This window comes from Gossypium raimondii, chromosome 7 (assembly GCF_025698545.1).
Source record: "Gossypium raimondii isolate GPD5lz chromosome 7, ASM2569854v1, whole genome shotgun sequence".
Taxonomy (NCBI): Eukaryota; Viridiplantae; Streptophyta; class Magnoliopsida; order Malvales; family Malvaceae; genus Gossypium; species Gossypium raimondii.
The window spans coordinates 36,808,762-36,825,177 of record NC_068571.1 but is presented as its reverse complement, the minus strand read 5'-3'; the positions used below and the strand labels follow the sequence as shown (position 1 = coordinate 36,825,177).

The 16,416-nt window shown below is 31.3% G+C and overlaps 1 protein-coding gene across 3 annotated transcripts; it reads left to right on the top strand.

The window, feature by feature from the left end:
• The first annotated feature begins 12,026 nt into the window (after positions 1-12,026).
• Positions 12,027-16,142, top strand: LOC105793507 (MLO-like protein 6). 3 transcript variants are annotated; one of them, XM_052633576.1, is made up of 15 exons: positions 12,031-12,317; positions 12,398-12,455; positions 12,628-12,821; positions 13,072-13,188; positions 13,257-13,317; positions 13,465-13,553; positions 14,048-14,122; positions 14,205-14,299; positions 14,383-14,432; positions 14,520-14,560; positions 14,642-14,815; positions 14,914-14,949; positions 15,045-15,112; positions 15,240-15,300; positions 15,386-16,142. In XM_052633576.1, exons 1-15 carry the CDS (start codon positions 12,195-12,197, stop codon positions 15,836-15,838), a joined length of 1,695 nt encoding a protein of 564 aa, XP_052489536.1. In that variant the 5' UTR covers positions 12,031-12,194; the 3' UTR covers positions 15,839-16,142. The 3 variants fall into 3 exon arrangements, with proteins under 3 accessions (XP_012477880.1, XP_052489536.1, XP_012477866.1); XM_012622412.2 differs by having other exon boundaries at positions 12,032-12,317; positions 12,568-12,821; XM_012622426.2 differs by lacking the exon at positions 15,240-15,300 and having other exon boundaries at positions 12,027-12,317; positions 12,568-12,821; positions 15,386-15,553.
• The last annotated feature ends 274 nt before the right edge of the window (positions 16,143-16,416 follow it).

Genomic DNA, 16,416 nt, shown 5'->3' with positions numbered 1-16,416 from the left:
CTTTTTTCACCCTAGAAAAATAACCCACTACATATTTAGGTATTAACTTTTACAAGCTTTCAGAGAATTTTGTGTTGACATTTTGAGGGATCTTATTTCAGGTTTCAAGGTTTAGTTTTATCTCCATCTTTTGTACTCTTCATTTTTTACATTTTACTGAAATTATCTTTGGTTGTGGTTTTTTTATCATCTTCAAAAGGGTTTTTCCATGTAAAATATTTGTGCTTGATCTTTTCAATTTCTTTATTATTTTACTTGTTAATTGCTTAACCGGTTTATCCCCAACAAAAATGCTATAAGCGAGTTTAGAATGCAATTAAGTATCTATTTTATTGTTTTATTATTATTTTACTACATTTAAAGACACATGGTATCATCCTAAAGTTTCTTATAAAGTTTTTTTAATTATTTTAGTAGATAAAATAATAATCTTTAATTACATTGATGAATATTTGAAATATTGCCAGTGAAAATTCTTAATTCTACAAGTAGGCTTTAATTCTTTAACATGTCTCATTTTTTTAAACATTTACGCTACATTTGGTAGAAATATTATTTATCACTATGTTTTAGAATATGGTTAGTAATAAATTAATTTCAATCGATAATTTTAGTTACTCACATGACTTGTTTTGGGAAAAGAAAAGTAAAACTTTTGCTTATTTTGAAGAGGTCTCATTTTTACAAGATTTTTTACTCTTATGTTTCTAACTTTAAGATTAAATTTATACTAACTATTTATTATTTAATGTCTAACCATTATAATATATATAATAAATAAGTTACCTTGTAAAGACTAAACAAATTTTAATTTTCTCTTTGACATTTAATAAACAAAAATGCGAAACAGTCGACTTTTATTTGATGAATCAGATCATGGGTTTGGTTCATTGATTTTGAAACAGGAATTTTCTAGATTAGGTTAAACTTATAACAAAAAGTCATGGTTTAAGGGCTAATTACCCAATTTGTCAGCACAAATTCATTGAAGACACATGAATTATGGTCCTTTGTTTCTACCCACATTTAAAAAAGGAAAAGTCACATCTCTCCTACAAACATCTCACATTTCACAAAATGCCATTTGTATATAAGATAACTCACAATTATGCTTATCTTGTACATAAATAAATATTTCAGGTTGTGAGATTTGGAATGGTATAACAAATTTTAGGTTGAAGTTAGAGCAATGTTTGAAGGTCTAAAGATAGTTTAGACACGTGGTTTTTGTTAGGTAGAAGTGGAGAGTAAATGCTCTTTTAGTCGATATCCTGCAAAATGGGTTAGCTAGAACTAACAATATTGCTAAAATTAGGATGATTCATACATGTTGTTGACTGCATGACGAAGGAGGCTAGAAGTAATTTGGATCAATTGATTATTTTTGATAATCCACCTTTTTATGTGTGACAGATTTTAGAAGCGGACATGCATCATGCACTGTGTGTGGTAGCTATTGTTAATTAAGTTAGATAGTCCTTAGCCTAAATTATTCTTTCTTATAAAAAAATAGATTTACATATTAACTTTGATTTATAAAATTAAAATTAATTATATGTATAAATTTTAATTTTGATTAAATTATATATTTAATTATTTTTATATTAGATAAAAATAATTGTAAGTATATATAATAAGCACACGTAAAATAATATCACGAACATAATCATAATAATAGTATGTTATAATGGTACCAAAAATAAATTACAAAATTAAAATTTTGATATTGAATCAAAATGTTTTCATCGTTTTAAAATTAATATTTTTATCACAAAATTTGAGGTGATAAGGTTAAATTATGTTATAAAATTTACATACAATGAAAGGAGATTATTGGAAACAAGATCTGAAGACTTTGAAGCGAAATATTTGAACGTTTTTATTCAATCAACCTTCTCTATATCTACAATTTAGGGGAATAAATATGTTTTGGTAGATGAACTATCAATTTAGATTATAATTGGATAGATTCTTCCCAGTTGGTTAACTAGTAGTTCAATTTGATGTATAGTGTGCACCTCTTAACTATTCATAATGATAATAGTTAATGACATTGAATGTTTTTTAATAGTCATGAAAATAAAATTATAAATGTTTGGATCAACACTGCTAGAATCTAGCTTCTAAAAATGATGAATAACCATTGACAATTGCGCTAGTTTCTAGCTTCTAAGAACCACGATTTTTCTTTATTTTTGCAATAAAAGTAGGGGTTGTTCATGTAGAACAGCCAAGTACACGCAGCTCAAAATTAATATTTAATCATACCTCCCAGCACTCCGAAATAAAAAAAATCAAATAAAAACTTATTATTTGGTTGGTGTAAACAAAACTTATAGCATGAGTCTTTATATATATTTAAGGTCTCATTGTTCTTGTTTTTCTAAGTAATGTGGGATATAGTCTTTATATAGATTCATAATCGTTTTACCTTTTTGTTTCTAGGAGTGAGATTTCTTACCCTTTTAACTAACAAAACACAAAAGGCCAAACTTAGTTTTAAAAACTGTTAGTTGAGCTTTGAGCGTCCGAGATCCCCTCTGTCTTTGGATTTGGAAAGAACAGCGAACAAGGTTAGGAATCAAGATCATGGAGAAAATGATGACAATAAAATGGTGCTTGATGAATATTTTTCGAAAAGAGTGTCCTATAAGGAGATGATGATGAATAGAGGTGATTCGGAACGTGAGTCTGATAACAAAGATGATAATTTTCTAGATGATGGTGAGATCTCTATCCATGAGGATGATGTTGAAATTTGTTTGGAAGGAAAGTACATTGATATTTCTATAACACCCCAAACCCGACCTAGACGTTATGGCAGAATCCGAAAGTGTTACAAAGAACATTATAAAACTAACTTCCTTGTTATTTGCAAATCAACGTAACTGTAGTTACTTAGTAAGTCTGATTAGTTTGGAAAACTTATTGATATACTTATTTGATTTAAAATCATTGTTCATTTACATCTTTCTATTAAATTGAATGTTTTGCAGCGGAGTTTCTTTAAAACGTTATATTTTGGTAAATCAAACTGTTTCTAGAAAACCATTATTTAAGAAAAGTTTTCGTTTTCAGAAAAGAAAACCCGTTTTATCAGTTGTTACGCTTAGAAAACTAAAATAAAATCCAAAACCAAAAACAGTCCTAGAAAGTTCGGAGAGTCCCAAAATAACATAACTCTTTCAAAACCAGAAAAGTTAAAACTAATTTTAAAAGAAAGAAATTTTACGGAAATGTGGTCACCATTGAGCTTTCGTCGCACCGACCCGTCTAAATCTGTGGGTTACTTGAACAAAACAAACAAATAGAGAGTGAGTTTTGAAACTCAGTGTGTAACGCGTATACAAACAGAAATTCAGATCCAGTCTCATGCAGAATAGATACAGATGTAAACCTTTTACAGAATCATAATTATATAGATACAAATATGCAGAATCCTACTCCTATCCTCTACACACCAACTCTAACCATCCCATCACACCACGTGGGGTATAAAACACCAACCCAACCCTACACACCACATAGTGTCTATACGACACTTTTCAGAATAATCGCAGCAGTGCTGCCAGTATATAGGCGAGATATCGCCTCACACAGAACACTTCCAACTCATAAAACAAATCCTGCCCCATAGCCAGATACAGAAAGAATATCAGATAAGAAAGATTAACAGATACCAGAGTTAACATATCATGCTTGCTCGTATAACAGATATTACACATGCTTATACATAATAGAACATATCATACATTCTGTATTCCATAATACTCATATAAATGTTATTTACGTCAATTTCAATCTAATAGATTAGCAAGTTTCATGCTTTAAGGCTTATATCACACATACTGACCCTACGGAAGGCTCAAAGTCGATATAGATGACAAGTACAACCCTAGGGAAAAATGTTGAAGTTTGGGTTCACATGCCCGTCTGGTTTGCCTGTGTGGCCTACAAGACTTGGCACACGTCCCATACGCCCATGTGGCCCACACGGCTCAAAATGGCCTAGGCCGTGTGTCACACATGGCCTCACACACTCATTTCATATGGCCGTGTCTCGCACACGGCCTACCACACAGCCAGGCACACGGTTGTGTGACGTTGACAGGTTCAATTTTTGGCTTTCGCCGATCACCATTTGCTCTCATTTTTGTTACACTCCTGGTTTGGTTCTGATGCAAAAGTAACCCCGAGACCTAAAAATAGTATCCCAACAAATATTTAGTAATCGATTTACAAATTTCACAAAAATAACCTAAATAGCGCACGCAAACTTACCTCCAATGAACACAACCACACACAAATTAGGCCATTGGAGCGAAATCCACTGCTTTACAACCTTCTCCTACGCAATGCATTCACAAACGTTAAATTCCCTAACCACAACACCATTACGCCATTTCAAAAGGAAAATTCCAAACCAAACGAACTTATAAAAACTAAAAACTAAAGGAAAACAAATCCCCCACTTGACAAGACTAACGAAGAACAACCGGAAAATCCAAATTCCAACGATTAGAACGATCGATTTATGAACAATGTAGAAAGAAAAAGCAACAGAAATTTGCAGAGAAAAGGAAAATGAAGAGGCAAAAAAAAGTCAAAAAGAAATTTTTGGGAAAGGAATAAAATTAAAAAAATTAAAATTAAAACAAAGAAATATCCCAACTCCCCACTATCCCACTAACTAACAAATCCCCCTAAAACTAACCTACTAACTCTCATCCAAATACTACAGAGTATCAATTCCATCCAACTTCTACTACACAACCGACACACACTCATAGAAGCAAAAATTAACAATTTTCGCTCATACGGGGGTTTAAACACAAGACCCTAAAGCAAGTTAACATCTTACCACTTGAACCAGTAGGCTCATTCTAATGTGAGTTGACTGAAAATATAACATGAGCCTAACCATTAGGGATAAGGCTAGGAACAAAAATAGCAGAATTTTTAAAAGTGAGACTTGAACCTAAGACTTCAAACACACACACAAATCACTTATCCACTGAAACATATACTAATTTATGACAAAGTTCATAAAAATAGAGTTTAATAAATTAGGGCAATACAATTTCTTTCTCTGAATGTGTTCATGAGTTGATTGATCAAAACATGAAGAAAACATTGATTGTTTGCCTCTTTAGAAAACACAATCAGATACAAGGCTCTAGATAGCATAATTAAAAATCTTTGGAACCTTTCAGGTGACCATGAATTGGTTGATCTCGATAGCAACTATTTTTTGGTGAAGTTTGCTAGCAGAAAGATTACAATAAAGTGTTGACAGGCAGCCCATGCATCATTCCTTATCATTGATACGGTACGCGTGGAAAACATAATTGTAGCTTGTCTAAGTTATGAATTTATCCTAGATCTCTAGAAGAATGTAACTAAAATGAGAAACAATGAAAACAAATTAGTTATCATAAAGAAGAGTTAAATGGAATTAAAACAAAAGAAAGATGAACCGGCTGGTAAAAAGTCCAAAAGAGAACGAATTAGGGTTTTTTGGATGGAAAGAAACCGTCCTTGGACCTTAAGAAAATTCCCCAACTAGACTTGGAAAAATAAAACACAAACATATTTGTTAGAAGTGATTTTAAAGACAAAAGCAAAGTGTTTTGTGCAAGAATGTTTGAAACAACAAGAAAAGATTAAAAATCCTAATTTTGATGTGTTTCTTGATGGAACAAGATAGGGGAATGTCTTTTTTGAAGCAACTTTAACCTAGAATGAAAATAAATAAAATCAGCAAGTCAAAACAGCAAGAACTAACTTAAATAAGCAAAAAACGATAAATTAATGATAGAAAAGAGAAGATGATGTCCTAAGAAGGCTTAGAAAAATTAAGAACCCACAAATCCTTTCAGTGGCTCTAATTCCCCCTACAAGAAAAAGATCTTGGCAAGAAAAAGCTTGAAGATGATTCCCATAACCAGAAGGATTGTTAAAACAACTTCTAAAAGAAACTGAGGAGCAATTCTTCAAGAAAAACTTTAGGGACATTCAAATAATAAAATTGAGTTGATATATGTTTATAATAGGGTGATATAAGAGGGTTTGAATTGAATAATTGTATAGATTGAGAATTTGACCAAATTAGAATTAATTAGGGTAAAAGGAAATTTGTTGATTAGTCCTTAGAGAATTGATCGTTTGCTATTTTGACCGGTAAGTTCATATGATATGTTAGTTTTAAATTGTTATTCATTTAGAATTATAATTGTAATTATGTTTAATTGAAATTTTGATTGTTTACAATTCAAGTACAAAAGGTGATATAAAATATTAGATTGAATACGATGAATTACAAATTGAAATAATTAAGGAATTGACCTTAAATTGGACTAAAATAGGATATGTTATGTGATAAAGTAATGATTTAACGAAATGAGCTAATTGATTCAATTTAGACCGGTTGATAGTGATAAAGACCGAATTGAATATATGTAAAAATATAATATAATGTTATAAGTTTGAAATTGAATCAATATTGTTATGTGATATGCTATCATATTGAGAATTGATGATTGGTTGATGCAATTGTGTAATGAAATTAAGAAACAGTTACCCTATTAACTGTTCGGGTAGAGTCAGATATAGTTGGCATGCTATAGGATAGAAAGGGTTCAGGGTTATACGACTACGTGTTGGGAAGTGTTAGACACACCCTTTTTTCATGTATACCGACCAGTGCTGGGCAAATCTATATGTCGATTTTACTGACTTCCGTTGGGCTCAACTTACTATTTCAGATTTATTCGATAGGCACAGGGTGCCAAATTGGTGTGATTTGTTGGATCCATGTATCCATCTGAGTTTGACTTAAGTTAATATGGACATGTATAATGTAATGTAATAAATGATATTTAGATTGAGCTGATATAATGATCGAATGATACAAATACATCTTGTGAATCAGTTATACAAGCCAAGAGGGCCAATATAAAAATGTGACAAATCGATGAATGTGAGTTAAAATTCGGATTATGAAACGAAGTAGTGATTGAAATTAAATTGACGTTTGGTTTATATTTGGTATAAAGATGAATTGATATTATATGGGAATGAAGTTCATATGGTTTAATATGGATGGTGGTGTACTAAATGTTAGATCTAATAGTTTGTATAGCATAAATTTAGTCATTTTGTACATGACTGAAATATTAGTATGAATTGACTTGAGTAATGGTACATTGCCATAGATTGAATTTGAAAATGATATGTGATTATAAGATGTTATTGAAATGGTTAGTTGGTTAATTGAGGTTAGCTATAAGTTGATTGAACATGGTTGAAATATGGTTATTTAAGCATGTTTTGAATGAGTTTTATAAAGGTTTTATGTGTACTTAAGTCATTTTTTGAAAAAGCTTTAGTTTGAGCATAAAAGTACTTTAAAACTTATGATTTTAGACATCTGGGTAAAAGTATCGATACTAGGGACCAAGGTATCCATACTTGACCACATGAACAGTGTTTTGAAAAAGGTAGAATGTCAAAACCGTATCAATAATATTGATACCTATCATAAAATTATTGTTATTTATTCCTTTGATATCGATACCTAGTTCCGAAGTTTTAAATATTTTTAGATTGGTCCTTAATCATGCTCAAAACTATTAAACTATGTTTGTATGCTCGATATAGTCTCTGTTTGGTCCATAACTTCGATTATGTATGTATTTAGAACAACTTGATGATTTAAATTGAATTCAATGTTATGATTTGCGTGTGAATGTTCCAAAACCTGTAGTAGCATCTTGAAACTCAGGTTTGGCGATCAGACAGGGTGAAGGGTGTTACCGTAGATGATAAGTTGGTATTTGTCCATAAAAAAGCAAGGAAAGTGAGCTGTACACAAAAATTTTGATTTGAATATTGACTTGGACATTTGGGGTGAAATTTTATTTATTAACTTTGAAAAGAAGTTACAATATCTGGATATTTCTCTACAAAGAAAACTCTAATTCTTCTCTTCGGCTTGGCTTCAATTTAAAGGTCATTTAGACTTGATATTGGAATGATGTGGCTTGCTTCAAAAGCTATTAAGACTTGATCTTGAAGTTGAGTTTGGCGAGATGTTTGCTTGAGAATTTGATTTGATTGGATTCAAGGGTCTTTTAGATTTGATCGTGAACCAATGATGTTCACTTCAAGGGTCATCAATACTTGATCTTGAAAATGGGTTTTGACCTCCTCTTTTCAATTTATTTGGATTGAAAGGTCGCTTTCTTCAAAAAAAAAATGACTTTTGGCTTCGTCTCTTTGATTGAACTAGATTAGGTGGCTTTTTTTTTTAGAACGGGTTTGACATTTGTTAAAATTTCTTCAAATTCTTCAGTTTCTTCAGAGATTTCAAATGAGAATTTCTGGGCTTATCAAAATTGTGAATGTGTAGAATGGCTTGAGGTGACCGCCTTTTTGTAGTGCCAATTACTTGAATAAAATAGAGTTCTTATATAATTTAACTTTTCTATTTGAGGGTTCTACAGGAAATGAATTTATTATTTATTATTTATCTCTTATTAAATTAATTAATTAGAGATAAAATAATCCTTAAATAATAAGATTTCTTTATAAAAGAGTTTTAAAAAGGTTTAATTTCTTGATTGATTTCTTTATTAATTAAATTTAATTAAACAATAATGACATATGATAAATTTAAGCTATTTATTAGAGTAGCTTTAGGCAAAAGGTTAACTTAGAGAAATCACTTTTTATTTTAGTCTGAATACTTGAAGAATGCATAGAGAAGCCATGAGAGAAATTTTAGAGGTAACAACAGTGGAAGATTCGAAGTTTTATTTGGGGCTCTCATTGGTTTGGGTGGGAACAAGACAAATGCATTCCATAAGCTGGTTTATTGAGTTCACATGAGCATTTAGAGTTGGTCAAAATGCCTCTTGTCTCATGGAGACAAGGAAGTTTTCATAAAATCTATATTGCAATCATTGTCGAATTATGCAATGGGTGTTTTCCCTAAGCCTAACTCTATAACTAATGCCATTGTGAGTGTCATGCATATGTTCTGGTGGACTGGTGAGAACTGAAGGTAGGTCATACTAGCATGGGACACCATGCACAAACCAAATTTGATGGGGGACTTGGCTTCCAAGACTTAAAATTTTTCAACTTGGCTTAACTTGGAAGAAATGTTTATAGATTGTTGGAAAACCGTGGTTTCATTTTTTTAGCATATTATTAATACACAATATTTTCTAGATAGAAGTCTCTTGAGGCTGAAATTGATGGATAAATTGTTGTTAATTTGGACAAGCATGTACATTATGTCAAGGAGTTCAGAATCGAGGTTATTTTGGCAGATCAAGGATATGGTTGATTTATGAATATAGAAGGAAAGGTAAGGGTTCTAATGACATTGCTAGGTTGACTTCATTTTATAATGGCACTTTCTCGAGGGGCTCAAGGGTATGGGAATTGATGTGCTTGAATAGAAGGGGTTGGATGGGAGATTGTTGGACGCTTTTTACACAAAATGGGGCAAAAGCTATTTCATTAGAGTCTCTCGTTAATCCTAGGTCGAGAGATACATTGGTTTGGCATCCACTAAAACTGCACAAGTATGTAAATTCTGTTTATAGTACCTAACATGAAAACTGAATTCGATTGAATGAGAATCCAATATCAACACACCTCTTTCAACACATCCATTTTAAGTTCTTCCTATAGTATGTATGATCCAACCGACAACTAAATCTAGTCCAATATGTAAGAAATAGAATATACTAAGTATTGGTACTTAAACATGTTTAATGATTTATTATACAATTTGATTTATTTTACCTTCATTTAAAAGGGAATTTCCATGATTGATAAGGGATAGACGCTAACCATGACATGCGGATCCATGCCCGTGTCTACAGAAGCAAGCAAAAATCGTTGACTTGGTCAGTTGGTTCACAAACCACCTTGGTAAGCACCTTATAGAGATACATAGGAGTAGTAAAACCTCATATGAATCTACCTTATTCCTTAAAAATCCTCCACCAACAAAAGAAACATGGTATGAACCTTGTTCCTAAACTTGTATGTGAAGAACATTCCTCTAATCATCCAGAGTATATAAGCTCTCTTGTATCAATCAATCTCTACAACAATAGCATGTGGTGGGGAAGCCAATTGGACAAGCTTGTTCAACCATGTGTACTTCAACTGGCACCCATCTAGATCATTTTCTGGTAACTCCCTTGAAGACATGACACCTAACAACTAGTGGCACTCATTCTCTGCATTGATGCTATTATGTTCGATCACTGCTTTCCTATTGATCAGAAGGTTTGTTATTAAAGCAACATTTTTTAAAGTAATTGTTTCTTCCCCCATGAAAAATGGAATGTAAATGTTTCCGGTTTCCATCTTTCCACGAATGTTGAAACCATTCCAAATTGACTTGGAACTTTGTCATGTTAGATGCCACAAATAAATTGGCATCTTTCAAGCATTTTTGGATATGAGGGTCGAGATTCAAGAAGTGTAAATTGTGTTAGGTCTGGAGAGTTTGATTTTTATATGGTTAAAAAATCGTAAAAATAATATTAAAATATGGAAATCTTAAAAATGTTTTTATAATAATGAAAAATAAAAAAATGAATTAGAGATTTCATTATATTGAAGGAGTAGTTGGCAATGTGATCAATTATTTTCTCTCTGAAAAACTATGTAAATAAGAGTAAATCTTTTGTAAAGTTTGAGAGTATGAGAAGATTTTGGATGAGAAGAAAAGAAGGATGAGTGGGTTTTTATAGAGTGGAAATTGACAACCATAGGAGCTGACTTCCATTGTATTCAATGAAGTTGGTTGGGCCAATGACAAAATAAATATGTTGATCAAACATTCACTCTTAAACTCGACATCCATGGGCGTCAAGATATTATTAAGGATGGTAATGGACCGAGGTAAGGGCAAATGTTGTTAAATCCATTACAGCTTTACAGTTTGTATTCTCTACCCCATCATCCACATTGCCCCGCTTCAATTTAATTTTTTTCTAGTTATTTCTAATATTTTTAATATTTTAAAAGCAAATAAATATTTAAACATAAAACTTGTGAGTTTTTTATAACACATTTTTATATTTTTAATAATTTTAAATATATATGGGTAAAATAATAATTTAATATAATGGAGCGGGACAATCAATTTTTTGAATTGTTATGAACTTTTTATAATTTTTTAGATTTTAAATATTTTATTTTCTATATTTTAAAATTTTTCATTGACATGACATATAAAACAAATAGTGTCATGTTAGCATGAAAGAAAATGTAAACGATCATGTTCATGTGAGTTGTCACACCAACATCATTAAAAAGATTTATATTAAAAAGAACGATTTGACTCCTCAATTTAGCTAAGAAAAGAATAATGATCAAATTGCTAAAAATGTAAACGTTGAAAACTAAATTTGACATTATGCCAAAATTATTTTATATAATCACTTTTAATAAATATTTTATTTTTTCAAAATCAAATTAAAAGATGTTTTCTATAAATTCTTTTCAAAAGGTAATTCTAAAAATTCTTGAGATTAAGGCCATTCGTATGGGTGTATCTCCACTGAATTGCGTTTATTTTAGTTTTTGTCTCTTACTATAATATCGTTACAATATCTAATCTCAATATCATCGCTATTTTTACACTAATAGTAAATAAATATCTCGCTCATCCAAAAAGAACCTAAGTGAAAAAAAAATTAACTCAGGTGAGTGATCATCAGCAATTACATCAAGACGAAGAAACAAACAAAAATTTCAAATTTATCCAAAACATCTGGTTTTTAAATTATTTAATAAGACTCATGGGGCAATTATTTAAAATTTGATTTTCTCTTTCCTTTGGGCCCTACGCGCTCTCAAAGTCATCCCAACTTGCCTTTCTACGCTGCTTTCCGCAGCAACTTTCTTTCATATCGCTTTCAACAAAATAAATACTGCCAAAATTCATTAAAATTCTCTTTTAAAATATTCAAAGCATTTTAGACCTTATTTTTGATAGAAGAATCTGTATTCACATTCCTTTTCCTTCTATATATATTGAAGAACTCATATATATTTCTTTGTTTCTAAAACTACTACTTGACAAACTTCATTCTATCGGCACAAATAGATCATCGAGGGTTTTCATCAAAGTGAATTTGAAGTTTGAGGAAATTAAGGAAAAAATGGCAGGGGGAAGTGGAGGAAGAACTCTGGAGGAAACACCCACATGGGCTGTTGCTGTTGTTTGTTTTGCTTTGGTTTTGATTTCAATCATCATTGAACACATTCTCCATATGATTGGAAAGGTAAGATTTTTTCTTTCAGCCTCATTTTTGGGGCCTTCTAATGGATGTTTAATCTCCAAATCTCATACTTGTTTTTGCAGTGGTTGAAGAACAAGCATAAACGAGCACTTTATGAAGCACTGGAAAAGATTAAATCAGGTCAAACATTTTAACCCAACTTAATGAATGAATTTAGAATCCATATAGACAAAGAAGTGATATATATATATATATATATATATATATATTTTATGGGTATTCTTTTCTGCAGAGCTTATGCTGCTGGGATTTATATCCTTGCTTCTAACAGTAGGACAAGGTTTAATATCAGATATATGCATATCGAAGGAAATTGCAGCTACTTGGCATCCATGCAATAAGAAACAAGAAGAGAAATTGAATGAATCTGATGATCAAGATAAAACAGATACCGAGCATCGCCGGAGACTTCTCACTGTCTCGAACTCGGGTGTAGTTATCCGGCGTTCATTGGCGGGACCTTCAGTGGACAAATGTGCAGCTCAGGTATGACCCCAGCTAATTTATGTATGTAATAATATTCTCAAGTTGCTTTTCTTTTACGACTCAAAATTGGTAAAACGTTCATTTTCACACCATCTAATTACAATAAAGTTGATGAGAAAAAACTAAAAATTGAATAAATTGTCATGTCAAATGATTTGTTATTATTGGACTGCATAAAATGGGAAAATTTTGAGGCCCCATTGATGCATCAAATAATCAATGATTTGTAAATAAATCATTAATGGTGCAGGGTAAAGTGCCGTTTGTGTCATCGGAAGGAATCCACCAACTTCACCTTTTCATATTTGTGCTAGCTCTTTTTCATGTCCTTTATTGTGTTCTTACATTGGCACTGGGGACAGCCAAGGTACTATTTTCTTAATATTCCTCCTTTTTAGTTTACAAAACATGAAATAACTCTCTCTTTTTTTGTAGATGAAAAGGTGGAAGAGATGGGAAAAGGAAACAGGAACAATCGAATATCAGTTCTCACATGGTTAGTACAGACTAGATATTATTTTTGGTGTAGTTTACTGAAAACGTGGTCCATTATCTTCCAACATTGACTTGAGGTTTGGAATTAAGTTTGAAAATGATGATCTCTTTTAGAAATTAAAATAAATAAAAATTGATTTGGTGACAGATCCGGAGCGGTTCAGATTTGCAAGGGAAACATCATTTGGAAGGAGGCATCTTAGCTTTTGGACCCAAAACCCCATTCTTATGCGGATTGTAACCAAATTTCACCCTCTCTTCTCTTTTTACTTTATAAAATTAACGATACGCTTTGCATGCTAAAGCCTTACTGCCAAGGTTTACATATTATTCTATTTATAGGTATATTTTTAAATAATATTAAATATCATATTTGAATAAGTTTTCATTTTTTTTTATTTGTAAAATTAGCCATATCCCTTCTGTTCAGTTAGCACATTAAAAGGACTTATATGAATACATATTAAAGACTTGTATCAAATATTGCCCAGTAAAAAACACATACTATATAGAACATTATGGTTGCCAAACTGCCTTTTATAGACAATAATCTCCAAAGCAATTCCCAAATTTGGAACACTTTCGGCTTTTTATATATCTTTGATTTTCCCACGTTTTGTTACTAAACCTGACTCATACAAAAAATGGTTTCATTTATATTCTTTGTATAATATATTTAGTAAACAAAATAATACACCAATGGTTGCAAAATTGTTTTTATTTATTTGCAGGTGTGTTTCTTTAGACAGTTTGTTAGGTCAGTCCCTAAAGTTGATTACTTGACTCTCCGACATGGATTTATTATGGTAATTACTTGTTTTTTATTTATTTTTTAAATTCATTAATTGAAGTAAATATATATGTAATGTTTTAAATTTTAATTTTCAGGCACACTTGGCACCCCATAGCGAAACCAAATTTGATTTTCAAAAATATATTAATAGATCATTGGAAGAAGATTTCAATGTTGTTGTGGGCATTAGGTAAGTAATTAGTTTCATCATTCCTTTCTCTGTTCTCCATAAATCCGTTGTTTATCTCTCTTCTTTTTCCATCAATTTTGCAGCCCTCCAATATGGTTTTTTGCTGTACTCTTCCTACTCCTCAACACTCATGGTGAGTCAATTATGTCTACTATTTTTTTCCATTCTATTTTATAGATTGAAATAGTAATTAAATTTTATTTTATTTATTATGATACAGGATGGTTTTCTTATCTATGGCTCCCATTTATCCCATTGATTGTAAGCATGCTACTTAATTAATTAATGTGTTGAATCCTATTTTGTTTAAATATAAGAGGAATAAATTAAGGGAACATGCAGATCATACTGCTAGTGGGCACAAAGTTACAAGTGATAATAACAAAGATGGGGCTAAGAATTCAAGAGAGAGGAGAAGTAGTAAAAGGAGTGCCAGTGGTTGAGCCCGGCGATGACCTTTTCTGGTTCGACCGCCCCCGCCTCATTCTCTATCTTATCAATTTCGTTCTTTTCCAGGTTCTTTTCTTAATAAACTATTTCTTTCTTCATTATTATTGAAGGCTGCATAAATTATCTTCTACTTACATTTTCTTTTTTAATTTTAAATTTTGTAGAATGCTTTCCAGCTTGCATTCTTTGCATGTACTTGGGTAAATTTCTTCACCATTTTTCCTTGATAACTTGCTTGGACTATTTTGTGTGTGTTTTTTTCTTTTCTAATGGAGTTTATGGTTGTGAAATACAGTATGAATTTGGATCAAAGTCTTGCTTCCATGAGCATGTGGAAGATGTCGTCATCAGAATTTCAATGGGGTCAAAATCTCAATTTCTACATTCAAATTTTCATATTTATAATTTCTTTTGGTACATTGTTCTATTTTATATTTAAAATAATAGCTTTCACGTTCTAATAATTTTATTCTAACTTGGTTATACATAGGATTCTAGTTCAAATTCTTTGCAGCTACGTCACACTACCTCTTTACGCCCTTGTTACACAGGTAAGTCGAAAAGCATATATGTATATTTATATTTCAATATTCCAAGTCAAATATTTTAATTAATTAAAGTTTTTGGTATCATCAGATGGGTACAAACATGAAACCAACCATATTCAATGAAAGGGTAGCGACGGCTCTAAGGAATTGGCATCACACGGCTAAGAAACACATCAAACATAACAAGGGTTCAGTCACCCCATTTTCAAGCAGGCCAAACACCCCCTCTCATCACACCTCCCCGGTTCATCTCCTTAGAAACTACCGGAGCGAAGTCGACAGTCTCCATACTTCTCCTAGGAGATCCAACTTTGATATCGAGCTTTCAGACACGGATTCTTTGTCCCCATCCCCCCCTAATCACACCGAAGGTTCCTCCACTTCTCACCACCATGTTAATATGGAGGATCAAGTTCAAGTAGACTACATCGATAATGACATAAATGAACTAAACTTTAATGAACGACGTGAACTCACACAACATGAAATTAACATCGAGTTGAAAGATTTTTCATTCGATAGAAGGACAACTAGTATATGAATATATATATATATATATATATATATATATATATATTTGAGTTTTAAATTTACAGTGATAAGATGGTTAATGACAACAATTGTAATTGGCCAAGGGCAAAATTAAGCCATTTGATTATTTTGGATCATCTTGTTTAGCGAAATATTCTTCTTTTTTTGGTTTCCACTCTTTGCCATAAAATGAGGCTTCAAGAACAAATTAGTTTTCATTAATTTTTGTATAATTTGTTTCTGTACAGTGTACTCCAACTCTTTAATTATTGACATGAAGGCTAATATATATATATAAACCATGTTATCCTTTTCTTCTTATTGAATTTTAACTTCAATACTTATGTTGATCCTAAATATAAACATATGGGATATAATTTTTATAAAAAATAAAATATTTATATTAATAAGATAATTATATTTGAAACTCACCTCTTTATTTAAGTTACTTTTATGCAAGATTAGAAGTGTAATAGAGCCAACTTTGAATCCAAACAAATGATTCACTCAATTATTTAATTAGTTCTCTTTAGTCATTCAATTATAAAATTTTTTTCATTTTAGCCACTTAACTTTTGAAATTAAATA

Excerpts from the sequence above, each read along its gene's own strand:
- LOC105793507 (XM_012622412.2), top strand. The coding sequence starts at position 12,195 with ATGGCAGGGGGAAGTGGAGGAAGAACTCTGGAGGAAACACCCACATGG. Across the intron at positions 13,318-13,464 it reads CGAATATCAGTTCTCACATG|ATCCGGAGCGGTTCAGATTT; the intron begins GTTAGTACAGAC and ends ATTTGGTGACAG. Across the intron at positions 13,554-14,047 it reads ACCCCATTCTTATGCGGATT|GTGTGTTTCTTTAGACAGTT; the intron begins GTAACCAAATTT and ends ATTTATTTGCAG.